Consider the following 26912-nt stretch of genomic DNA (forward strand, 5'->3'; position numbering starts at 1 on the left):
TTCCTTGTGTGTACCAAAGTCACAGCAAACCTGGACATCCCAACCAGCGGATGACCGTCTCAGGCTGCCCCCCTGCTCTAGGGCCTGCATTTCGGTGACAGAGGCCACGTCCCCCTCGGTCTCCCAGGCAGAGAAGCCGGAGCCTCGTCTGGTTCCTCAGGCTCTCTCACTCCCCACTTCCTGTCTCTCCTTGCTCCCACTCCAACAGAGGTGCAGAATGAAAGGGGATGCTCCTGATCAGAAAAGAGCCCAGCAGGATCAGGCACTAATACACACGTGCATCCCCCCTTTACACAAACACCTGCGTGGTGACAGCGCATTTTGCAAACATTATGTCACCGGATTTTCACGGTAACCCTGGGCTCGGATCACATGATCTTCCATGGACAGATGAGAAAACAGCTTCTGAGAAATGAAACCATTTGCCTGAGGTCACAGGGAGAGTAAGAGGGAGAGATGGGGACTTAATTCCACCTGAGATTAACTTGTCAGCCACCTGCATCTCTCTCTCTGTTTAAAGTACTGGCTCTAGGCAAATTTCATAATCTCTCTGGGCCTAGTTTCTTCATCAAACACGGGGATAATAACAGATTTGAGGTCATGGGATTTTTATGAGGATTCGGTGAACTAACCCATATGAGGCATTTAGAATGGTGACTGGCAGTTTTGTTTTTTTTTGGTGGGGGGGTTATTTTCCCAAGTTGGGCCTTCAACCTGATCCTCATGGCATGGAGTGGAATCCTAACCACTGGCCCACCAGGGTATTCCCAAACAGTTGTAACTGTGAATAAACTGTTAGCTCTCATTAGTATGATGTACTACGTTAGGGAACTATGAGATATTTAAAGTCCAAAAATAACTCACAAAATCTGTGGTTTGTGTTTAATTCCTGGGAGGAGAATTCTCAGCTTCTCTCTAAGTTGCAAAAAGGTCTATGAACCAAAACATTTTCAGAGCCACTGGGTAAGACAGACAATAATATATTTAACACAATCCGGTAGGCCTAGTCCCCACTATCCTTACCCAAACACGCTTACATTGGAGGGATGAATGTGGCCAAAATCAAGAAGTTGAGGACTTCTGTGGTGGTCCAGTGAGTGAGAATCCACGCCTCCAACGGAGCAGAAGGCTGGGCGGCAGGTTCAATTGCTGGCTGAGGAACTAAGGCCCCAAAAATGTCATGTGGAGTGGCCAAAAATTTAAAAACAAATTTTTTTCTTTTTTTAAAGACAGAGACATCCCAGGAGGTCCAATAGCTACGACTTCATGCTACTAATGGAGGCGGCCCAGGTTCCCAACTCTGGCCAGAAAACCAGATCCCACATGCTGTAACTAAGACCCAATGCAGCCAAATAGGAATAAATATAAAAAAGAAAGGAAGTCAACATACGGACACAAAGAAGCAAGAAAAAGGTGGCGAGAGCACCCACACTAGGGTCAGGTCTCAGCACCGCCATGTGTGAGGGGTGATAACAGCTCCGTCATCCAACTCTCTGGAGAGCCAGATCACGCAGGGGAACACCCAGGCAGCACCTGGGAACACTCTAACTCGCTTCTCCCACAGGTTTCTTACGCCTAACGGGAACTGCCTGCTGGGAATTCTGTCACCATCCTGGGTCACACTCCCCGTTTCCCTTGGCTCCCTCCAACCTCACCAAGCATGTACCAAAGCACTGAGCCGTCTACAATGGTTGCTGAGACTGACCACTGCACTTTGGCCCTTCCTATGCCTGTTTCCCCATCTTTATTATTTTTTTTTTCCCCATCTTTAAAATGAGCTTGATTGGCTTAGATGATATGACACACCGTCCAGTCCAAAGCCCTTTAGAAGGCAGAATGCGTGGCAATGGTTTACTCTGTTCCAACTGAGGATGATAAGGCTCTGAAAAGAGCAGCAACAGACCTGGACCACACACGGATTCATTCCTGGCCTAGTCCTTGGATCACCTATCTCCCCTGCTAAGGGCACAGGGACCACAAGGCTCATTGTCCAGGTGAGGCGGTGAGGACCGAAGAGAAAGTACCGCAGCTCATGGCGAGTTAACCCCAGAGTAGGGTCTGCAGCCTGGACCTACAGATTTCTATTAAGGAGATGGAGGGAGGGAGACTTCTCTGGGGGTCCAGTGGTTAAGGCTCTGAGCTTCCAGGGCAGGGGGCTCCAGTTCCATTCCCGGTCAGAGACCTAAGATCCCTCATGCCACCCAGCAGAGAGGGCAAAAAAAAAAAAAGATGGCGGAGCTGGCACAATCACCTGGAGCACCACAGAGATGGTCTTCTCACGCACCTTGGCTGCCCGCCATTTGCACTAAGTGTCCACCTTGAGAAGGTTTTCTGCACAGTAGGTCTGGAGAGAAGCGTAGAAAAGGCAATGTTAGGGTTCAGAGATGACAGCTATGACCCAGTTCTCAGATGACTCTGAGAGTTCTCTCAAGCCCTCTGACATCGTCCAGCTTGAGGTTTCCTTATTAATCCCCGCACACTCTGGGCTTTGGGGAAGAGTGGACACATGTGTATGATTGTCTGAGTCCCTTTGCTGTTCACCTTAAACTCTCACAACACTGTTATCTGGCTATACCCCAATACAAAACCTTCCAGTGTTAAAATAATAAATACCCTCACACTCTACCTGGAGTCCCCTCCAACATTTTCCCCTGAAAATTCACCTCTGCTCCTTCCCAGGACGCAAAACACCCTGCTTTTCTTTCAGCAAATTTCTCTATCCCACATCTCTCCAGAATTCCCTATGGCCTCCCAGAAATTCTCCCATGACACTCCTTAGAATTCCACAAAGTCCCCTCTGTGAAAGAAAAACCAAAACGAAGGCCTCATTGCTACAAGTTTTCTCTAAGATTGACCCCGGGAGCCACACTGGAATTCTGACCAAGCCGGTCGCAGCTACAGGGCAATCTGATCTTTGGACCACTTATTGTATTCACAAAAGCATCCAGAATATGCGCCAGAAACTCAAGGTACTCATCAGACCCTTACCCTCCAGTAACTCAGGGCAGCTTCTTCTTTAAAGTCAAATATTTCTTTACGTGTATCACAATTAGAATTCTCTCCACACGACTTTAACAACCTGCCGACCTCTGTCCTCATAAGCCCCTGATTCCCTTTGCCAACACTCCGTTTATCGGAATCTCTGTCTCCCAAACTGCAATTCTTAAGAACCCCACTCAAGCTCTTTCTTGGCACCCCGCAGACGGATTATTTTTCCACACCTTTCAGACTCCAAAAGTTCTCCTAGAGCCCCTGACGAATTCCTTTACTTCTTCCACCCTCCCCCACGCCAGTCCCTCACCGAGTCCTGGCTACTGCAGGACACCACATGGCGGAGGCGGATCTCCGGCATGTCAACGTCGTGTGGGCTTCGCCTGACCCAAAAGGTGCACGAAGTTCTGAGTCTCGGGGGCTCACAGAGGGTGCGCCCCGTGCGGCCTTCACTGCGCAAGCGCACGAGGCTCCGGCCTCTCAAACCGCGGCGCGCCTGCGGTTACGTCACCACTGCGCATGCCTAGTGTGTCTGCCCGCAGCCCAAGGCGCCGAGTTCCCTAGCAAAGAGCTTTCCCGGCCTCGCTGGGGCCAGGGGTCTCTCTAGCCCCTGCTCCTGGTCAATTTCACACCAGGATTTCTAGCAACCGGCTTGGCCTGCAGGATTGGTCCCCAGCAGAAATTCGCCATCCTCAGCGCCCCAACTGAAGCCTCGAAAGCAAGAGGCCAGCAAACTTGAGTGGATTCTTTCAGGAAGCCGGGAGCCTTCTGCAACAAGATCCCCTCCATGGCTGGCTGGCTGGCTAACCTCCCCACGCCCAACACAAACAGACACACATGCACACATACACACACATGAGAAAATCTCTGATCCCTGAAGATCAGGCCTGAGGTAGACAGTGTTTAAAGGACCTCAGTAAAACACAAAGTATGTGCCCGAGCCAAGCACACACCCAGTCTTGACTGCTTCCAACCATGCCTCAGTTTTCCAGTGTGAACTCCTACGATCCCCATGCCCTGAACAAGCACCCCTCTGTTCAGTCTCCGAGAGACCCAAGTGCATCCTGGGTTGGGGTCGGAGATGGAGACAAACCAAACACGGAAAAGCGAGTATGAGCCAAGCATGCCCTGGCAGAACAAGCCTGGACTTGCTTGGCGCCCACAGGTAGGGCCTCAGCAACATTGGGCACCTACTTGGGAAAGGAGAGAACGGGGTGGGGCTGGGTACCTGAGTCCTAGCAGCTGCTCTACCCTAAAGGAAACAAAATGACCTGATTCTAATCTTGGGCTTCAGGGAAGAAAAAAGAGGGTGAGGGCAGGGCGGTGGGACCAGATGCAAGAGAAGATTGGAAGACGAGATGCCTGGGGCTGCATGGAGGAGGGGCCTGGGCACAAGATGCCACTGCTCCTTTTGGATTCTGGTTCGGTCTCCCCCACTCAGAGCTGCAGAGACCTACCCCCAGGGCTTACATCATCATTTCTTAGCCTAGAGGTAAGGTAGGTCCAGACCCGCCCCTTCTTAGCTTCCTATAAGAACAGCTGGGGACCTGGGAATGCAGGGTCAGTCATCCATCCATCATGAAGCCTTCCATGAAACCTGAGACCTTCCTGCTGGGCTCCGCCCTGCTCTGCACCCTCCTGGGTCTGGGTAAGTGACTAGCGCTCTGGATTCCTGGGACCCTCAAAACAAGGAGTATGAGAGAACATTCTGCCATGTCCTCAAGGGAGAAGGGGAAGAGGATGTGTCCTAGGAACTGAAATTCATGGAGAAGGCAGAGGGTAAAGGGCAGAAAGCCTGGGTCCCCAAGGGAGGAAGGGCTAAAAAAATGTGGGTTTAAATCTCTGTGAAAGGATGGGTTTGGATGGGTTCTGCTCCCTGTATCCCAGGCAGTGTCTCCAAATAAGACACCTACATTCTGGAAAATCAGAGAGTATGATTAGTATTTGTCATTGGTATGAAAAAACATGAGGCGAGGGTGAGAGATTTCCTTCCTCCCATGACTCTAAGGAGCTCAGGTCCCCAGTGTCCTCCTCCCTCAGATATAGGAGTTCAGGCAGCTCCACTTTCCCCAGGACCAAGTTACCTTATGTCTGGACCCCTGCTGCCTGCTCTCTCAAGACCAAGGAGTCCAGGCCCTTATCCTCTTAGTCCTCGATCTTTCTTTTTGAGCTGGGATGCAAATCCCCTCTCAGGTACCACTGCCTGAGCTCCCACTGCCTACCAGACTCAGACAGCCTGGTACCCACACGGAAGGTGATCCCACTCCCGAGAACCAGGTGGACGGGAAGGTTCACACAAGTCCATGAAGGACTTCCCCAGTGTTTCAGTGCAGAATCTGCCTGCCAAAGCGGGGGACACGGGTGCAATCCCGGGTCCAGGAAGCTTCCACATGCATTGGGGCGACTAAGACCCTTCACCACAACTACTGAGCTCATGCTCTAAGCCTGTGCTTTGCAACCGGTGAAACCAACACAAATGAGAAACCCAGAACCGCAACTAGGGAGTCGCCCCTACTCAACGCAACTAGACAAAAACCAACAGGAAGCAGGAACCCAGCACAGGCAACAAGAGAAAAAAGAAAATTAAAAATATAAAAAAAATTTTAAGTCCATGGAAAACTTCAGCAGGACCCCTCAAGGTCCCTTAGCTTTATCAGCGGGTCTAGCATCCCACGTCCCCAGCCTTGTAATTACATAAACTTGCTCCCTGATCGGACTTGCTTTCTGCCTTGCCCCAGAAAGCAGCTTTGCTCTCAGGACCATGGCATCCCTGCTGAGCTTCCAACAGATCCCTATTCAGCGGCCACTGTCCTGCCCATGAATAACCAGGGAGACACCAGAACTTTTCCTTCAGACCCCGCAACGCCATCCCCGTCTGGATTCGGGAGTCGTGGCCCACAGACTAAGGCGCCTTTCACTAGAGCCCCGCTCTCTAACTGCAGGGTACCCGCTAAGCTGTGAGGTGTGTACCAGTGACGGTCCCAACTGCAGTGGAAAACTGCAGACTTGTGCCCCGGATGAAGACTCCTGCATGGTTGTCTTGACTGAGAGCTACAGAAGTAAGTGGGCAGGGGCTGGTATCAGATGCTGGGGAGGTGGGCGGCAGATACCACCATGCATGGGGAGGAACCTTTGAGTGATGAGTATGTCAGGAAAGAGGGAAAGGCAATCTCGAGGTGGGTGTTGAACAGAGAATCTGGTGGAATGACGGAAACCACTATGGCCAAGAATTTCTGAAGATGAGACTCCAAAGAGAGGAGGAGGAGGGGCAGATACAGACTTTGTTACCAAAGAAGGAATTAGGAAAGCAAAGGACATGGGGGAAGAGAGAAGTCCAGAGAAGGGGGAAATCTAATATGTAAAAGGTGAGGGGTGGGTGTACAGCAGACTTGGGTGAGTTGCAAAGAATGTGATCAGGTTGATTCTCTTGGGCTGCGAGGGGTCTCCCAGAGATGTGGGATGTTAAGCTATTATTCCTGAAGAGAAAGCGGGAGATACGGGGGCTGGTTTGAGTTGGGTGCAAGCTCAGTTGTGTCTGACTCTTTGCGACCCCATGGAGTGTAACCCACCAGGCTCCTCTGTCCATGGGATTTTCCAGGCAAGAGTACTGGAGAGGTTTGCCATTTCTTCCTCCAGGGGATATTCCCCACCCAGGGATGGAACCTGCGTCTCTTGCATCTCCTACATTGGCAGGGGGGTTCTTTACCACTGCACCCCCTGGTGCTGGGAGGCGGCACACGAGATCCCACCCATGATAAGGTCATCAGGGAGAAAACCTGACAGGCAAGTCGGATCAGGTTTTCAAGGGTTTCTAAAAGGCCAGCTCACGAGATCCCACCCATGACAAGGTCACGAGGAGAAAGCCTGACAGGCAAGGCAAATCAGGTTTTCAGGGATTTTGAAAAGCTGCCCCCGGCACTCACCTTAAAGATGATACCTGTCTTTCTGATGCCTGCCTCAACAGACTACTCCCTAATTTCTGTGACACAGGCAGAAGGCCTTCCCCGATCTCTTCCCAAATAAGGATCAATTTAGAACTTTAATCAATAAGTTTCCCAGGTGGTGGTATTTTATGAGATTATCCAGGGTGAAAGGAGTGTTTTAATTTAAACTCCTTTGCTGGTAGTTTGTTAGCCAAATGTATTTATGCCCTTGGTACTAATATGCATGATTGCTTATAATATCCTAATCATAAAATAGCATAAAGAACCTGATTATATAAAAGCCCTAATAGACATAGAGCATTTTTGAGGGGTGAAGGAGTCCTATTAGAAAACACAAAAAAAATTATTCTAAAAGTAGCTATTGGGTTAACATTTGCTTGCTGTGTTTTGCTTGCTGTGTTTTGTTTTAATGTGATAAGATTGTGTTATAGAAACCATTGTTAATATAGTTAAAGATCTAGAGAAATAAGAACTTAGCCCTAGTGTGGTAACAATGAGATGGTTGTTAATTGTCAGCCAAGAGTGCTAGGCAGAAGCTGCCTCATCAAAGTCGCAGAGTCAGTCTGGGATAAACTTCTTAGATAAACGCAACTGACAATTTCTGCAGAAGGATTAATTTTTGTGTTAACAAGGTTATACTTCTACTCTGTACTGTTGCCCTATGAGACTGCTACCTTTAAGTTAAGGTCACCATAGAAACAGAAAATAGGTTTACATTCACCTGACCTGCATAAAATATTAATAGGCCCCAAGGCCAGAAGATAATGTACAAGACCCTCATAAACAAAGAAGTATGCAGAAAACACCCTGGTTTCGTGAAGAACAAGCTGATGTAATGTTAAACTATCTTCCCCTTAGAAATGTACTAATTTAGGGTATAAACCCCACGGTAAAAAAATTCAGCATTGCCAGACTCTGCTGCACCCCCCGTCTGGTGTCTCTCTTTCTCTCTCTCTCTCTCTCTCTCTCTCTCTCTCTCTCTCTATCTATCTCCCTCACAGACTTGGCACTATCAAGGCTGGTCTCACGTGTCTTCTCTCTCTCTCGCCAACGCCGTTCATCCTGAGGGTACCACCTGGATCCTGCCGAGGCTGGACCCTGGCACCCTGGGATTCCCAAATTTGTCATAGAGAGAGAGACATATAAGGACAGAGGATCCCTGGGCACAGTCCATGAGGTCGCAAAGAATCGGGCACAACTGAGCCCTACACACCCAAACACGTGGTGTACAGAGCAGAAACCCTAGGCCTGGAGGAGACACCCTAGCTGTGGTGGGGAAGGGGAAGGCCAGGGAGACTGGAAGAGACCACTTCAGGCAAGACCTGAGAGTAGCCAAGGAGGGCAGCATGAGACCATAGGTAGGAAATCTGGGGAGTGACCCTGGGAAATCTGGAAGAGTCTACCTTAGATGGAGAAGGAAATGGGTGTGACAGCAGGTGGGGATGGCGGCCCCATCCCAGCATTTGGTGGAAGGAACTCCAGGGGTCAGGGGAGGGCTGAAGACTGGAAGAGACCATTACAGAGGATTGGGGTTAGTTACAGGTGGTCTGGAAAAGACCACTCCAGGTGTGACCCCTGCAGGATGGCAGTGGGGTGTCCCTGGGGTGGAAGGGGCCACTCTGCAGAGTCCAGCACAGCCTGGGGACAGGGGGAGGATGGGGTGCATACCTGATAATCCATTCAGATGATGCCCCAGGCAGAAAGGGGGCTTGAATGTGGGTAGCTGGAAGAGACCTCTCTAGACAGCAGTGGGCTGGAGCTACTATCAGGTAGGGGAGACAGCCCAGGGCAAGGGTCCAGACCGGGGGCCACTGAGCCTTCTGCCCACGGTCATCCTGCAGAGGGCTCGTTGGCGGTGACCAGCTACAAGGGGTGTGCGAAATCCAGCGAGTGTGACTCAGGATCCTTCGCCATCACCATGAACACTGAGAACTACATGGGGTCCAGGAGGCGCTGCTGCCAGGACGATGGGTGCAACAAGGAGCCCATGCCCGGTAAGCCCCGGCTGAGCCCCACAGCTGGAGTCCCTCCCTGCCCACCTTCCCCCGCCAGAGCCGGCTGTGAGCACCTGCTCCTGACCTGCCCTGTACTCAGGGACGAGCGTCCTCCTTGCGCTGAGCCTTGGTTTCTTCTCCTGTAAACTGCAGTGTCCAGAGACTTCCCTGCTGGTCCACCGACTAAGTCTCCACGCGCTCTCTGCAGGGGTTTGATCCCTGGTCAGGGAACTGGATTCCTCATGCCGCAGTTAAGATCCAATGCAGTCAAATATTGTTTTCTGAAAATGCAGTGTGCATTAGCAACTGGTGTCCCCTGAGTGGTTGTGATGTTGGGAAAGGGACTAACGTCTCCGATTACCTTCCCCTCCACCCTCCTCTTCAGCGATCGTGAGAAACCACACAGAGAATGGCCTTCGGTGTCCTTCCTGCATCGCTGCCTTTACGGAAACATGCACTTCGACTCAGGAAGCGGTCTGCGTTGGTGAGGAAACCCACTGTGTCGCCGTGTCTGGCCTCGCACAGCCTGGTAAGGGGCACCTGGAATTCGGGAGGAGGGCACAGGGATTCCAGACAGTCCCAGAATTGCAGCCTCATTCTTCCAGATTCTAAGGGAGAGAGTGGCTCCAAAGATCTGGGGGAGAAGGTGCCTGGGGCACGTGACCCTGGACTAGGAGGAGGGAGGCATTGGAGATCCTGACTGTAGTCTATAATCCCCTCCCACAGGTATCAAATTTGCGGCCCGGGGCTGTGGTACGGAGACCGCCTGCCACATCAAGCCTGGGACCTTGGTGCCCTCAGGCTCTCGTTTGTTGACCATCAAGAAGACCAGCTGTCGTCCAAGCCCCCAGGCTTCTGGCAAGGCTGAGTGAAGAACTGAGGCCCACGTGGTGTCTGGTCTCCATTCATTGTCAGCTGTGTTTCTAGAAATTTCTACAGTTCCCATGTGTCTTATAAATTAAGCAAGTTAACAGAGCAATCCTGAGTCTTTGTGATGTGATGCATTTCGGGGAGATGGGATGAGAAAAGCAGGGGTCTGAACCCTTGGGAACACTATCTATGGAAGAAAGAAATGGAAGATGCTACCTCTTCTTAAGGGATTACTTCTTGCTTGGTCCCCATGCTAACTGTTTTCCATGCAGTACCTCATGTCATAATCACAACTCTGTGAAGCTGAAAGTATTGCCCCCATTTTACAGAGGAACACACTGAGGCAAGGATTGTGGTGTCACTTGTCTTTGGTCAAACAGCTGGGAGGGTCAGACTCCAGAGTCCATGATCACCTCTCCTAGTTAACCTGTTTTTGCCCCAGAGTTCATGTTTGTAAAATGCAGAGATAATAGCTATTACCTCAAAGGGCTGTCTTAAGAGTCCAATGAAAGAACACGAAAAAAGGACTCCGTGCAGTGCCTAGCACATTTAAGGGGCTTCCCTGGTGGCTCTGACGGGAAAGAATCTGCCTGCCAATGTGGGAGACGCAGTTTGATCCCTGGGTCAGGAAGATCCCCCGGAGAACGGCATGAGAACCCACTCCATGATCTTTGCCTGGAGAATCCACAGACAGAGGAGGCTGACAGGCTACAGTCCACGGAGTCACAAAGGGTCAGACCCCACTGAGTGGCTGAGCACCCTGCACTAGCGCCTTGAAGGCAGCGTGGGTTCTGGGACAATGCGTCTGGCCAAAGAGTTACCATCCTAATAGCTGCCACTTCCTCAGTGGCATGTGTGGCAGCTACTAGACTCTGGCACCCATCAGGATAGTCTGGGTTGTGTGACAGTAACAAACTGGTCCCTAAACTCGGTGGTTTAAAACACCAAAGGTGTATTAGTCTGTTCATGCTGAGCAATGTTGTGTAGCAAACCATGCCCCACTTGAGACTTGTAAAAACAAACATTCTTCTTCCTATGGGTTTGTAGGTATCTGGGGTAGCTCTGTTTCTGGCTGTGCACTGGTCGGCTTGGTTCCAGTCTGGGAGGGGGACTCTAGTTCACCTCCGTGGAGTCTTCTGGATATGTGACTCTCTGGTTAACGTCCTTCTCATGGCAGATGACAGGGGCACAAAACCCAAGTGCACCAAAGGTCCCTGCGGAGGTTTGGGGGTGTGCAGGAATTATATCCTTCACACAACCCCACCACCCCTCCTCTACAGGGACCCTGGGGTCCTCACCCTCCATCCCTCCTCCCTCTGACCCTGAAGACTAGGCTTCCAGCTGACAGAATCCCAAGCATCTTCCACCCCCCTGAAACCCAAAGAACAGACACACAACAGAATTTCTATTTTTTTATTCGCTCCTCCAAGAAATACCACAGGGAAAGCCAACCTTGATTCTCCGGGCTTCATGGTTCCTCACCTCAATGGAAACAAATTTATCGTTATCCAGACAAGTACAAACTTCAGCTAAGCTGAGGAGGCTTTTGGACCTCCTCTGCTTCTGCCAGTGGCAACACCAAGATTCAACATGTTTCCTTGAATTCCTCCCTTCAAGGGCCTGCCAGCATGCAGGTGCCGCATAGACTCTCGGTGAGGGCAGCCAGTGACTCCTCCACAAGGGAGTCTTCCATCTTTTCTATTTGGATGCTCCCAGAGACAGATGCCTCGCTACCAACTTGCTGCCTCCAGAGCCTAAAATTCAACCCTTTGAAAAGTCATGATTTAAAAGGCAACCGTTCCAAAAGAGAGTCGTGACACCCAAGGGTGGTGACACACAGCTGTGTGAACAGGATCAACACAGGGGGACGCTGACACATGAAATAAAGCGGGTCTTGCTTTCTGAGATTTGATCCAGGCAGGAGGCCCCTTGGCAGGAGGGTAGACAGAATTTGGAAGAGGGAAGCGCAGGGTGGAGAAGTCAGACAGGGTCAAGTCAGAGATGGTGTCAGAGAGGAGGGCACCCTGAGCAAAGTGTGAGACTAAAGTCTGAGCTCCCCGTGTTCCGGGCTTCCAGGAGGGGTTGCAAGGCTATTATTGTGCAAGAGAGAGAATGAGGGTACAGGCGTGCCTACGTGGGATGCTCACGATAACTCTGCATGTAGATGCCATTTGCCACTTGCAAAAGGCCACCCTGATTGTCAAAGGGCTGTCTGGCCCGAGGGCAATGCAGATGGAATTCCTATTCCCGAAGAGGGACCAAAGGGACTCCAGTTCTCCTACAGAAACCCCAATCCCCTCCTCTCCATGGAGACCTTCCACCAGCCGTGAATGAGGAAGCAAGGACCACAGCCCTCTGGGGAGCCCAGGCGTTCTGAGACTCCAGAGAACAGTCCTTCCCCCAATGAAGATTCAAAGCCCATTTTGGATGTAGGCCTATCCCCCAACCCTGGACACCTACCTCTTACACCCTTTGTAGCTCAGAAGCCCAAGGATTCCAGCTCCCTGGGGAACTCAGACTCCCCTTCTTCATGTCAGAATCCCCAGTGTGAAGGAGACCGCCTTCATCAGCAATCAGCGCATCCACCACCTCCTCCGCAGGGGGACTAGCCACCTATTACATCTACTCTTGAGAGACCAAGATAGGCCTCTTCAAGGAGTCCAAACCCTCAACTCCCTTGAGGAGTTCTGTACTCTGATGATCCCCAGAGAATCAGGAATCCTGTCCCCCAAAGCCGATTTCCAGTGACCCCTAGTCAGAGCCCTCATTTCCTTCAAGAACCTAGGATTCTGACTGGCGGACCCCTTGCCCCGTGATCTCTCAGGTCCAGACATCCCATGCTAGAGTCTGGACCCTGCGCCCTCTCTAGCCCTGCCTCGGCGACCGCGCGCATCTCCTCCAGCGCCTGCAGCAGGACACCCTGCGCCGCGCCCCTGGATGCTGTGGGATGCTGGGCACAACTCTATCTCCAGCTGCTCCTCGTCAGGCTCCGCCAGCAGGGGGAACCAGAAAGAGCGACCGATCTCAAGGCTGGTGGAGGGGTGCGGGATGTTGCAGGTCACGTGAGAAGCACGACAGGTGTGCTTTGCAGCCGCTTTGGCAGCGGGGGTCGGGGTGGGTTTGCGCAGGTGAGTCCAGTTTGTAGCGTCCCAGGACCTGCAGGACTAGCCTCACCACACGTTCTCAGGGTAAGACCAGAACCAGTTGGGGATCACCCCCTCCTCAGGATCTGAATTTCAGCCCAATGCGTTCACCTCCAAGCTTCAAAACACCCACATTTCAATAATTCCAACCCCTTCCTTTTCTTCCTCCAACCCGAAGGGTGCTGGCTGCTCCTGGCACTCGCTTCTGTGTTCTACCTGGGTCGTCTGTCCTTTTCAGTTTAACGGTGGTGGTTTAGTTCCGAAGGTGTGTCGGACTCTGGGACCCCATGGGATGTAACCCGCCAGGCTCCTCAGTCCATGGAATTCTCCCCGCAAGAATACTGGACTGGGCTGCCCTTTCCTCCTCCAGGAGATCTTCCCACACCAGGAATCCAACTTGTGTCCCCTGCATTGAAGGCAGATTCTAAACCGACTGAGCCACCTCCTTACTAATCCCTTATTTAATTCTTTGGTAAACTAACTGGTGTGGTTTCAGTCTCCTCTTGGGACCCAGACTGATACAATGGGTAGCACTGATGTTGGTGTCTGCCTTGTCACTGATTCCAAGTGGCACGGAGCTTGATTTTCAAAGGGCTCTAGGTCGTGGGAATACTTTGGCCATCGGATGTGAAGAGCTGCTGCTAAGTCACTTCAGTCGTGTCCGACTCTGTGCGACCCCATAGACGGCAGCCCACCAGGCTCCCCCATCCCTGCGAATCTCCAGGCAAGAACACTGGAGTGGGTTGCCATTTCCTTCTCCAATGTATAAAAGTGAGAAGTGAAAGTGAAGCCGCTCCGTTGTGTCTGATTCTTCGCGACCCCATGGACTGCAGCCTACCAGGCTCCTCCGTCCATGGGATTTTCCAGGCTAGAGTACTGGGGTGGGGTGCCATTGCCTTCTCCAGCTGTGCAGCCCTAGGTGACATAAAACCACTCTGAGCCCCAGTTTCCTCATGAGTTAAGGGCGTCTCCCCACTTCTGAAAGGAGTTGACGGGACACAGGATGCTAACCATCACAATGCACAGCCACTGTGGCGGCACCTAGGTGTAAACGGTGTGGCAGACCCGTAATCCCAGTAAGACGAGTCGACACCTCTGGGAGCCAGGAGCTATCTTGATCTCCATTTCACAGGGAGCCACTGAGACGGGAAGCACCTGTCTAAGCTCCCAGAGGTCACGAGGCCGGGCTACAGCCAGCGTCAGCTGGGCTGCGCTCCTTCTGGACCTTCTGGGGGTGAATCGTTTCCTCATCTTATTTCCAGCTTCTGGAGTCCCTGCCCTCCTCGGCGGTGGCCCCTTCCTCCATCTCCAGAGCCAGCAGTGGCATCGCTCCAGCCTCTGCTTCCATCCCCACAGCTCCTCTGACTGGTTCTCCAGTCGCCCTCCTCCTCTGATAAGGACTCTTGTGATGACCCTGCCTCCCCCCAAATCATCCAGGCCCATCTGCCCACCTCGAGATCCTTACAGGGACTTCCTGGTGGTCCAGTGGCTAAAACTCTGCCCTCCCAATACAGAGTGTTTGGGTTTGAACCCTGGTCAGGGAACTAGATCCCACAAACTGCAGCTAAGATTTCACATGCTACAGCTAAAAGATTCCGCACACCGCAACAAATACAGAAGATCCCGCATGCCCCAACTGAGACTCAATGTGGCCAAATAAATAAATATTTTTTAAAAATCCTCACAGAGTCCCTTTCTCCATGTAAAGCACACATGTACAGGTTCTGGGGATTAGGATGCAGATAACGTCTGTGTGTGTGTGTGTCTGTGTGTGTATCTGTGTACTCAGTTGGCCAGTCATGTCCAACTCTTTGCGACCCCACAGACTGTAGCCCACTGGGTTCCACTGTCCATGGGATGTCCCAGGCAAGAATACTGTAGTGGGTTGCCCTTTCCTTCTTCAGGGGATGTTCCCAACTGAGGGATTGAACCTGCGTTTCCTGCATCAGCAGATTCATTACCACAGAGTCACCAGCAAAGACTGTGACACCTTTAGGGGGCCGTTATTTTGTCTACCACGCTGAGCAAAGCTCTTCCTCGACCGGGCATCATGGAATCCTCCCGACCACACGGGGAGGCAGGGTCAGTTAACTCCCCCAGCTTTACAGATGGGGAAACTGAGATGCAGACAGGAAAATCAATGGCTCACAGGTCACACACAGTGAATGACTGGCAGAGAAATTCAGACCCAACGCACTGACTACAAGACAACACTGCTTTCTAATTCCACAATTTCAATCCTTGTGGTAAAACCTCAACATCTTGGGACTTCCCTGGCAGTTCAGGGTCTGAGACTCCACACTCCCAACGCAGGGACCCAAGTTCCATCCCTGGTCAGGGATCTAGATCCCAGGTCCAACAACTAAAGGATACTGCATGCCACCACTAAGACCCAACTCAGCCAAATAAATAAATACTAAAAAAAAAAAGTCAAAAAACCCCTTGCCACTGCCTCCTCTCCCACTGGAGACGTTCCTCATTCCTCCTGACCGTGTAATTTCCTCCCCAGCATGCGGCATCTGACATACATTTGACTTACTGATCTGTCAGTCTTTCCTTGCCAATATAAAATCTCCACAGGTCTGATATGTTTGTCTTCTGATGTCTGCGGCACTGTGTGCCTACAACAGTGCGGGGCCTACAGAAGGCGCTGCTACGAATAAAGAACACGTGAATCCATCCGCTCTCAAGTCTCAGGGCCCGTCTCTGTGCTGAAACTCCTACAGCTCTGCCCCGGCTCCAGGCCCATCCCGGCTCTCCCTTGGATACTGTTCCTTGTGTGTACCAAAGTCACAGCAAACCTGGACATCCCAACCAGCGGATGAACATCTCAGGCTGCCCCCCTGCTCTAGGGCCTATATTTTGGTGTCAGAGGCCACGTCCCCCTCGGTCTCCCAGGCAGAGAAGCCGGAGCCTCGTCTGGTTCCTCAGGCTCTCTCACTCCCCACTTCCTGTCTCTCCTTGCTCCCACTCCAACAGAGGTGCAGAATGAAAGGGGATGCTCCTGATCAGAAAAGAGCCCAGCAGGATCAGGCACTAATACACACGTGCATCCCCCCTTTACACAAACACCTGCGTGGTGACAGCGCATTTTGCAAACATTATGTCACCGGATTTTCACGGTAACCCTGGGCTCGGATCACATGATCTTCCATGGACAGATGAGAAAACAGCTTCTGAGAAATGAAACCATTTGCCTGAGGTCACAGGGAGAGTAAGAGGGAGAGATGGGGACTTGAATTCCACCTGAGATTAACTTGTCAGCCACCTGCATCTCTCTCTGCTTAAAATACTGGCTCTAGGCAAATTTCATAATCTCTCTGGGCCTAGTTTCTTCATCAAACACGGGGATAACAATAGATTTGAGGTCATGGGATTTTTATGAGGATTCCGTGAACTAACCCCTATGAGGCATTTAGAATGGTGACTGGCAGTTTTGTTTTTTTTAGGGGGTGGGGGGCATCTTCCCAAGTTGGGCCTGCAAACTGGGCCTAGTGGCATGGAGTGGAATCCTAACCATTGGCCCACCAGGGTATTCCCAAAGAGTTGTAACTGTGAATAAACTGTTAGCTCTCATTAGTATGATGTACTATGTTTGGAAACTATGAAATAGTTAAAGTCCAAAAATAACTCACAAAATCTGTGGTTTGTATAATTCCTGGGAGGAGAATTCTCAGCTTCTAAGTTGCAAAAAGGTCTATGAACCAAAACATTTTCAGAGCCACTGGGTAAGACAGACAATAATATATTTAACACAATCCGGTAGGCCTAGTCCCGACCATCCTTTCCCAAACATCCTTACATCGGAGGGATGAATGTGGCCAAAATCAAGCAGTTGAGGACTTCTGTGGTGGTCCAGTGGGTGAGAATCCACGCCTCCAACGGAGCAGGGGGCTGGGCGGCAGGTTCAATCGCTAGGTGAGGAACTAAGGCCCCAAAATGTCATGTGGAGTAGCCAAAATTTAAAAATAAAAAAAATTTTTTTTTGAAGACAGAGACATCCCAGGAGGTCCAATAGTTACGACTTCATGCTACTAATGAAGGCGGCCCAGGTTCCCAATTCTGGCCAGGAAACCAGATCCCACATGCTGTAACTAAGACCCAACGCAGCCAAATAGGAATAAATATAAAAAAGAAAGGAAGTCAACATACGGACACAAAGAAGCAAGAAAAAGGTGGCGAGAGCACCCACACTGGGGTCAGGTCTCAGCACCGCCATGTGTGAGGGGTGATAACAGCTCCAACGTCATCCGACTCCCTGGAGAGCCAGATCATGCAGGGGAACACCCAGGCAGCACCTGGGAACACTCTAACTCACGTCTCCCACAGGTTCCTTACGCCTGATGGGAGCCGCCTGCTGGGAATTTTGTCACCATCCTGGGTCAAACTTCCCTTTTCCCTTGGCTCCCTACAACTTCACCAAGCATATACCAAAGCACTGAGCCGTCCACAACGGTTGCTGAGACTGAACACTGCACTTTGGCCCTTCACAGGCCTCAGTTTCCCCATCTTTAAAATGAGCTTGATTGGCTTAGATGATATGACTCACTTTCCAGTTCAAAGCCCTTTAGAAGGCAGAATGCGTGGCAATGGTTTACTCTGTTCCAACTGAGGATGACAAGGCTCTGAAAAGAGCAGCAACAGACCTGGACCACACACGGATTCATTCCTGGCCTAGTCCTTGGATCACCTATCTCCCCTGCTAAGGGCACAGGGACCACAAGGCTCATTGTCCAGGTGAGGTGGTGAGGACAGAAGAGAAAGTACAGCAGCTCATGGCCATTTAACCCAAGAGTAGGGTCTGGAGCCTGGACCTATAGATTTCTATTAAGGAGATGGAGGGAGGGAGACTTCTCTGGGGGTCCAGTGGTTAAGCCTCTGAGGTTCCAGGGCAGGGGGCTCCAGTTCCATTCCCGGTCAGAGACCTAAAATCCCTCATGCCACCCAGCAGAGAGGGCAAAAAAAAAAAAAAAAGATGGCGGGGCTGGCACAATCACCTGGAGCACCACAGAGATGGTCTTCTCACGCACCTTGGCTGCCCGCCATTTGCACTAAGTGTCCACCTTGAGAAGGTTTTCTGCACAGTAGGTCTGGAGAGAAGAGTAGAAAAGGCAGTGTTAGGGTTCAGAGATGACAGCTATGACCCAGTTCTCAGATGACTCTGAGAGTTCTCTCAAGCCCTCTGACATCATCCAGCTTGTGGTTTCCTTATTAATCCCCGCACACTCTGGGCTTTGGGGAAGAGTGGACACATGTGTATGATTGTCTGAGTCCCTTTGCTGTTCACCTTAAACTCTCACAACACTGTTATCTGGCTATACCCCAATACAAAACCTTCCAGTATGAAAATAATAAATCCCCCCACACTCTACCTGGAGTCCCCTCCAACATTTTCCCCTGGAAATTCACCTCTGCTCCTTCCCAGGAAACAAAACACCCTGCTTTTCTCTCAGCAAATTCCTCTATGCCACATCTCTCCAGAATTCCCTATGGCCTCCCAGAAATTCTCCCATGACACTCCTTAGAATTCCACAAAGTCCCCTCTGTGAAAGAAAAACCAAAACGAAGGCCTCATTGCTACAAGTTTTCTCTAAGATTGACCCCGGGAGCCACACTGGAATTCTGACCAAGCCGGTCGCAGCTACAGGGCAATCTGATCTTTGGACCACTTATTGTATTCACAAAAGCATCCAGAATATGCGCCAGAAACTCAAGGTACTCATCAGACCCTTACCCTCCAGTAACTCAGGGCAGCTTCTTCTTTAAAGTCAAATATTTCTTTACGTGTATCACAGTCAATTAGAATTCTCTCCACACGACTTTAACAACCTGCCGACCTCTGTCCTCATAAGCCCCTGATTCCCTTTGCCAATACTCCGTTTATCGGAATCTCTGTCTCCCAAACTGCAATTCTTAAGAACCCCACTCAAGCTCTTTCTTGGCACCCCGCAGACGGATTATTTTTCCACACCTTTCAGACTCCCGAAGTTCTCCTAGAGCCCCTGACGAATTCCTTTACTTCTTCCACCCTCCCCCACGCCAGTCCCTCACCGAGTCCTGGCTACTGCAGGACACCACATGGCGGAGGCGGATCTCCGGCATGTCAACGTCGTGTGGGCTTCGCCTGACCCAAAAGATGCATGAAGAGCTGAGTCTGGGGGGGGCTCCCAGAGGGTGCGCCCCGTGCGGCCTTCACTGCGCAAGCGCACGAGGCTCCGGCCTCTCAAACCGCGGCGCGCCTGCGGTTACGTCACCACTGCGCATGCCTAGTGTGTCTGCCCGCAGCCCAAGGCGCCGAGTTCCCTAGCAAAGAGCTTTCCCGGCCTCGCTGGGGCCAGGGGTCTCTCTAGCCCCTGCTCCTGGTCAATTTCACACCAGGATTTCTAGCAACCGGCTTGGCCTGCAGGATTGGTCCCCAGCAGAAATTCGCCATCCTCAGCGCCCCAACTGAAGCCTCGAAAGCAAGAGGCCAGCAAACTTGAGTGGATTCTTTCAGGAAGCCGGGAGCCTACCGGAACAAGATCCCCCTCCATGGCTGGCTGGCTGGCTAACCTCCCCACGCCCAACACAAACACACACACACACACACACAAACACTAACACACACACATACACACACATGAGAAAAATCTCTGATCCCTGAAGATCAGGCCTGAGGTAGACAGTGTTAAAGGACCTCAGTAAAACACAAAGTATGTGCCCGAGCCAGACACACACCCAGTCTTGACTGCTTCCAACCATGCCTCAGTTTTCCAGTGTGAACTCCTACGATCCCCATGCCCTGAACAAGCACCCCTCTGTTCAGTCTCCGAGAGACCCAAGTGCATCCTGGGTTGGGGTCGGAGATGGAGACAAACCAAACACGGAAAAGCGAGTATGAGCCAAGCATGCCGTGGCGGAACAAGCCTGGACTTGCTTGGCGCCCACAGGTGGGGCCTCAGCAACATTGGGCACCTCCTTGGAAAAGGAGAGAACGGGGTGAGGGTGCGTACCTGAGTCCTAGCAGCTGCTCTACCCTAAAGGAAACAAAATGACCTGATTCTGATCTTAGGCTTCAGGGAAGATAAAAGAGGGTGAGGGCAGGGCGGTGGGACCAGATGCAAGAGAAGATTGGAAGACGAGATGCCTGGGGCTGCATGGAGGAGGGGCCTGGGCACAAGATGCCACTGCTCCTTTTGGATTCTGGTTCGGTCTCCGCCACTCAGAGCTGCAGAGACCTACCCCCAGGGCTTACATCATCATTTCTAAGCCTAGGGGTAAGGTAGGTCCAGACCCGCCCCTTCTCAGCTCCCTATAAGAACAGCTGGGGACCTGGGAATGCAGGGTCAGTCATCCATCCATCATGAAGCCTTCCATGAAACCTGAGACCTTCCTGCTGGCCTCCACCCTGCTCTGCACCCTCCTGGGTCTGGGTAAGTGACTAGGGCTCTGGATTCCTGGGACCCTCAAAACAAGGAGTATGAGAGAACATTCTGCCATGTCCTCAAGGGAGAAGGGGAAGAGAAGGTGTCCTGGGACTGAAATTCATGGAGAAGGCAGAGGGTAAAGGGCAGAAAGCCTGGGTCCCCAAGGGAGGAAGAGCTAAAAAAATGTGGGTTTAAATCTCTGTGAAAGGATGGGTTTGGATGGGTTCTGCTCCCTGTATCCCAGGCAGTGTCTCCAAATAAGACACCTACATTCTGGAAAATCAGAGAGTATGATTAGTATTTGTCATTGGTATGAAAAAACATGAGGCGAGGGTGAGAGATTTCCTTCCTCCCATGACTCTAAGGAGCTCAGGTCCCCAGTGTCCTCCTCCCTCAGATATAGGAGTTCAGGCAGCTCCACTTTCCCCAGGACCTTTCCAAGTTACCTTCTGTCTGGACCCCCGCTGCCTGCTCTCTCAAGACCAAGGAGTCCAGGCCCTTATCCTCTTAGTCCTCGATCTTTCTTTTTGACCTGGGATGCAAATCCCCTCTCAGGTACCCCTGCCTGAGCTCCCACTGCCTACCAGACTCAGACAGCCTGGTACCCACACGGAAGGTGATCCCACTCCCGAGAACCAGGTGGACGGGAAGGTTCACACAAGTCCATGAAGGACTTCCCCTGTGCTTCAGTGCAGAATCTGCCTGCCAAAGCGGGGGACACGGGTGCAATCCCTGGTCCACGAAGCTTCCACATGCATTGGGGCGACTAAGACCCTTCACCACAACTACTGAGCTCATGCTCTAAGCCTGTGCTTTGCAACCGGTGAAACCAACACAAATGAGAAACCCAGAACCGCAACTAGGGAGTTGCCCCTACTCAACGCAACTAGACAAAAACCAACAGGAAGCAGGAACCCAACACAGGCAACAAGAGAAAAAAGAAAATTAAAAATATTAAAAAAAAATTTTAAGTCCATGGAAAACTTCAGCAGGACCCCTCAAGGTCCCTTAGCTTTATCAGCGGGTCTAGCATCCCACGTCCCCAGCCTTGTAATTACATAAACTTGCTCCCTGATCGGACTTGCTTTCTGCCTTGCCCCAGAAAGCAGCTTTGCTCTCAGGACCATGGCATCCCTGCCGAGCTTCCAACAGATCCCTATTCAGCGGCCACTGTCCTGCCCTTGAATAAACAGGGAGACACCAGAACTTTTCCTTCAGAACCCTCACCCCATCCCCGTCTGGATTCGGGAGTCGTGGCCCACAGACTAAGGCGCCTTTCACTAGAGCCCCGCTCTCTAACTGCAGGGTACCCGCTAAGCTGTGAGGTGTGTACCAGTGACGGTCCCAACTGCAGTGGAAAACTGCAGACTTGTGCCCCGGATGAAGACTCCTGCATGGTTGTCTTGACTGAGAGCAACAGAAGTAAGTGGGCAGGGGCTGGTATCAGATGCTGGGGAGGTGGGCGGCAGATACCACCATGCATGGGGAGGAACCTTTGAGTGATGAGTATGTCAGGAAAGAGGGAAAGGCAATCTCGAGGTGGGTGTTGAACAGAGAATCTGGTGGAATGACGGAAACCACTATGGCCAAGGATTTCTGAAGATGAGACTCCAAAGAGAGGAGGAGGAGGGGCAGATACAGACTTTGTTACCAAAGAGGGAATTAGGAAAGCAAAGGACATGGGGGAAGAGAGAAATCCAGAGAAGGGGAAATGTGATATGTAAAAGGTGAGGGGTGGGTGTACAGCAGACTTGGGTGAGTTGCAAAGAATGTGATCAGGTTGATTCTCTTGGGCTGCGAGGGGTCTCCCAGAGATGTGGGATGTTAAGCTATTGTTCCTGAAGAGAAAGCGGGAGATACGGGGGCTGGTTTGAGTTGGGTGCAAGCTCAGTTGTGTCTGACTCTTTGCGACCCCATGGAGTGTAACCCACCAGGCTCCTCTGTCCATGGGATTTTCCAGGCAAGAGTACTGGAGAGGTTTGCCATTTCTTCCTCCAGGGGATATTCCCCACCCAGGGATGGAACCTGCGTCTCTTGCATCTCCTACATTGGCAGGGGGGTTCTTTACCACTGCACCCCCTGGTGCTGGGAGGCGGCACACGAGATCCCACCCTTGATAAGGTCATCAGGGAGAAAACGTGACAGGCAAGTCGGATCAGGTTTTCAGGGGTTTCTAAAAGGCCAGCTCACGAGATCCCACCCATGACAAGGTCACGAGGAGAAAGCCTGACAAGCAAGGCAAATCAGGTTTTCAGGGATTTCGAAAAGCTGCCCCCGGCGCTCACCTTAAAGATGATACCTGTCTTTCTGATGCCTGCCTCAACAGACTACTCCCTAATTTCTGTGACACAGCCAGAAGGCCTTCCCCGATCTCTTCCCAAATAAGAATCAATTTAGAACTTTAATCAATAAGTTTCCCTGGTGGTGGTATTTTATGAGATTATCCAGGGTGAACGGAGTGTTTTAATTTAAACTCCTTTGCTGGTAGTTTGTTAGCCAAATATATTTATGCCCTTGGTACTAATATGCATGATTGCTTATAATATCCTAATCATAAAATAGCATAAAGAACCTGATTATATAAAAGCCCTAATAGACATAGAGCATTTTTGAGGGGTGAAGGAGTCCTATTAGAAAACACAAGAAAAATTATTCTAAAAGTAGCTATTGAGTTAACATTTGCTTGCTGTTTTGCTTGCTGTGTTTTTGTTTTAATGTGATAAGATTGTGTTATAGAAACCATTGTTAATATAGTTAAAGATCTAGAGAAATAAGAACTTAGCCCTAGTGTGGTAACAATGAGATGGTTGTTAACTGTCAGCCAAGAGTGCTAGGCAGAAGCTGCCTCACCAAAGTCGCAGAGTCAGTCTGGGATAAACTTCTTAGATAAACGCAACTGACAATTTCTGCAGAAGGATTAATTTTTGTGTTAACAAGGTTATACTTCTACTCTGTACTGTTGCCCTATGAGACTGCTACCTTTAAGTTAAGGTCACCATAGAAACAGAAAATAGGTTTACATTCACCTGACCTGCATAAAATATTAATAGGCCCCAAGGCCAGAAGATAATGTACAAGACCCTCATAAACAAAGAAGTATGCAGAAAACACCCTGGTTTCGTGAAGAACAAGCTGATGTAATGTTAAACTATCTTCCCCTTAGAAATGTACTAATTTAGGGTATAAACCCCACGGTAAAAAAATTCAGCATTGCCAGACTCTGCTGCACCCCCCGTCTGGTGTCTCTCTCTCTCTCTCTCTCTCTCTCTCTCTCTCTCTCTCTCTATCTATCTCCCTCACAGACTTGGCACTATCAAGGCTGGTCTCACGTGTCTTCTCTCTCTCTCGCCGACGCCGTTCATCCTGAGGGTACCACCTGGATCCTGCCGAGGCTGGACCCTGGCACCCTGGGATTCCCAAATTTGTCATAGAGAGAGAGACATATAAGGACAGAGGATCCCTGGGCACAGTCCATGAGGTCGCAAAGAATCGGGCACAACTGAGCCCTACACACCCAAACACGTGGTGTACAGAGCAGAAACCCTAGGCCTGGAGGAGACACCCTAGCTGTGGTGGGGAAGGGGAAGGCCAGGGAGACTGGAAGAGACCACTTCAGGCAAGACCTGAGAGTAGCCAAGGAGGGCAGCATGAGACCATAGGTAGGAAATCTGGGGAGTGACCCTGGGAAATCTGGAAGAGTCTACCTTAGATGGAGAAGGAAATGGGTGTGACAGCAGGTGGGGATGGCGGCCCCATCCCAGCATTTGGTGGAAGGAACTCCAGGGGTCAGGGGAGGGCTGAAGACTGGAAGAGACCATTACAGAGGATTGGGGTTAGTTACAGGTGGTCTGGAAAAGACCACTCCAGGTGTGACCCCTGCAGGATGGCAGTGGGGTGTCCCTGGGGTGGAAGGGGCCACTCTGCAGAGTCCAGCACAGCCTGGGGACAGGGGGAGGATGGGGTGCATACCTCATAATCCATTCAGATGATGCCCCAGGCAGAAAGGGGCTTGAATGTGGGTAGCTGGAAGAGACCTCTCTAGACAGCAGTGGGCTGGAGCTACTATCAGGTGGGGGAGACAACCCAGGGCAAGGGTCCAGACCGGGGGCCACTGAGCCTTCTGCCCACGGCCATCCTGCAGAGGGCTCGTTGGCGGTGACCAGCTACAAGGGGTGTGCGAAATCCAGCGAGTGTGACTCAGGATCCTTCGCCATCACCATGAACACTGAGAACTACATGGGGTCCAGGAGGCGCTGCTGCAAGAACGATGGGTGCAACAAGGAGCCCATGCCCGGTAAGCCCCGGCTGAGCCCCACAGCTGGAGTCCCTCCCTGCCCACCTTCCCCCGCCAGAGCCGGCTGTGAGCACCTGCTCCTGACCTGCCCTGTACTCAGGGACGAGCGTCCTCCTTGCGCTGAGCCTTGGTTTCTTCTACTGTAAACTACAGTATCCAGAGACTTCCCTGCTGGTCCACTGACTAAGTCTCCATGCGCTCTCTGCAGGGGTTTGATCCCTGGTCAGGGAACTGGATTCCTCATGCCGCAGTTAAGATACAATGCAGTCAAATACTGTTTTCTGAAAATGCAGTGTGCATTAGCAACTGGTGTCCCCTGAGTGGTTGTGATGTTGGGAAAGGGACTAACGTCTCCGATTACCTTCCCCTCCACCCTCCTCTTCAGCGATCGTGAGAAACCACACAGAGAATGGCCTTCGGTGTCCTTCCTGCATCGCTGCCTTTTCGGAAACATGCACTTCGACTCTCAAAGCGGTCTGCGTTGGTGAGGAAACCCACTGTGTCGCCGTGTCTGGCCTCGCACAGCCTGGTAAGGGGCACCTGGAATTCGGGAGGAGGGCACAGGGATTCCAGACAGTCCCAGAACTGCAGCCTCATTCTTCCAGATTCTAAGGGAGAGAGTGGCTCCAAAGATCTGGGGGAGAAGGTGCCTGGGGCACGTGACCCTGGACTAGGAGGAGGGAGGCATTGGAGATCCTGACTGATCCCCTCCCCCAGGTATCAAATTTGCGGCCCGGGGCTGTGGTACGGAGACCGCCTGCCACATCAAGCCTGGGACCTTGGTGCCCTCAGGCTCTCGTTTGTTGACCATCAAGAAGACCAGCTGTCGTCCAAGCCCCCAGGCTTCTGGCAAGGCTGAGTGAAGAACTGAGGCCCACGTGGTGTCTGGTCTCCATTCATTGTCAGCTGTGTTTCTAGAAATTTCTACAGTTCCCATGTGTCTATAAATTAAGCAAGTTAACAGAACAATCCTGAGTCTTTGTGATGTGATGCATTTCGGGGAGATGGGATGAGAAAAGCAGGGGTCTGAACCCTTGGGAACACTATCTATGGAAGAAAGAAATGGAAGATGCTACCTCTTCTTAAGGGATTACTTCTTGCTTGGTCCCCATGCTAACTGTTTTCCATGCAGTACCTCATGTCATAATCACAACTCTGTGAAGCTGAAAGTATTGCCCCCATTTTACAGAGGAACACACTGAGGCAAGGGTTGTGGTATCACTTGTCTTCGGTCAAACAGCTGGGAGGGTCAGACTCCAGAGTCCATGGTCACCTCTCCTAGTTAACCTGTTTTTGCCCCAGAGTTCATGTTTGTAAAATGCAGAGATAATAGCTATTACCTCAAAGGGCTGTCTTAAGAGTCCAATGAGAGAACACAAAAAAAGGACTCCGTGCAGTGCCTAGCACATTTAAGGGGCTTCCCTGGTGGCTCTGACGGGAAAGAATCTGCCTGCCAATGTGGGAGACGCAGTTTGATCCCTGGGTCAGGAAGATCCCCCGGAGAACGGCATGAGAACCCACTCCATGATCTTTGCCTGGAGAATCCACAGACAGAGGAGGCTGACAGGCTACAGTCCACGGAGTCACAAAGGGTCAGACCCCACTGAGTGGCTGAGCACCCTGCACTAGCGCCTTGAAGGCAGCGTGGGTTCTGGGACAATGCGTCTGGCCAAAGAGTTACCATCCTAATAGCTGCCACTTCCTCAGTGGCATGTGTGGCAGCTACTAGACTCTGGCACCCATCAGGATAGTCTGGGTTGTGCTACAGTAACAAACCAGTCCCCAAACTCGGTGGTTTAAAACACCAAAGGCGTATTAGTCTGTTCATGCTGAGTAATGTTGTATAACAAACCATGCCCCACTTGAGACTTGTAAAAAGAAACACTCTTCTTCCTATGGGTTTGTAGGTATCTGGGGTAGCTCTGTTTCTGGCTGTGCACTGGTCGGTTTGGTTCCAGTCTGGGAGGGGAACTCTAGTTCACCTCCGTGGGGTTCCGGAGTCTTCTGGATGTGTGACTCCCTGGTTAAAGTCCTTCTCATGGCAGATGACAGGCGCACAAAACCCAAGTGCACCAAAGGTCCCTGCGGAGGTTTGCGGGTCTGCAGGAATTCTATCCTGCACACAACCCCACCACCCCTCCTCTCCAGGGACCCTTAGGTCCTCACCCTCCATCCCTCCTCCCTCTGACCCAGAAGTCTCGGCTTCCAGCTGACAGAATCCCAAGCATCTTCCACCGCCCTGAAACCCAAAGAACAGACCCACAACAGAA

General features: G+C 51.3%; 2 protein-coding genes and 1 long non-coding RNA gene across 3 annotated transcripts in view; 2 read left to right on the forward strand and 1 right to left on the reverse strand.

Annotated features, from left to right (window-relative positions):
- The first annotated feature begins 4569 nt into the window (after positions 1-4569).
- Positions 4570-9801, forward strand: LOC133051367 (phospholipase A2 inhibitor and Ly6/PLAUR domain-containing protein-like). The gene is made up of 5 exons (XM_061135830.1): positions 4570-4639; positions 5934-6050; positions 8777-8929; positions 9315-9458; positions 9656-9801. The coding sequence occupies exons 1-5, from the start codon at positions 4570-4572 to the stop codon at positions 9799-9801; spliced, it is 630 nt and encodes a 209-aa protein (XP_060991813.1).
- Positions 9802-16683: 6882 nt separating this feature from the next.
- The window catches only part of LOC133054475 (uncharacterized), a 31005-nt gene continuing 20776 nt past the window's right edge, over positions 16684-26912 (reverse strand). Inside the window, exons 2-3 of the long non-coding RNA XR_009692457.1 lie at positions 17940-18032; positions 16684-16868 (exon numbers count right to left, since the gene is read on the reverse strand). This is a non-coding gene — a long non-coding RNA (uncharacterized LOC133054475). The remainder of the gene's footprint in view (positions 16869-17939; positions 18033-26912) is intronic.
- LOC133054474 (phospholipase A2 inhibitor and Ly6/PLAUR domain-containing protein-like) lies at positions 20285-25505 on the forward strand. The gene is made up of 5 exons (XM_061139483.1): positions 20285-20354; positions 21654-21770; positions 24490-24642; positions 25028-25171; positions 25360-25505. Exons 1-5 carry the CDS (start codon positions 20285-20287, stop codon positions 25503-25505), a joined length of 630 nt encoding a protein of 209 aa, XP_060995466.1.

This window comes from Dama dama, chromosome 4, assembly GCF_033118175.1.
Source record: "Dama dama isolate Ldn47 chromosome 4, ASM3311817v1, whole genome shotgun sequence".
Classification (NCBI taxonomy): domain Eukaryota; kingdom Metazoa; phylum Chordata; class Mammalia; order Artiodactyla; family Cervidae; genus Dama; species Dama dama.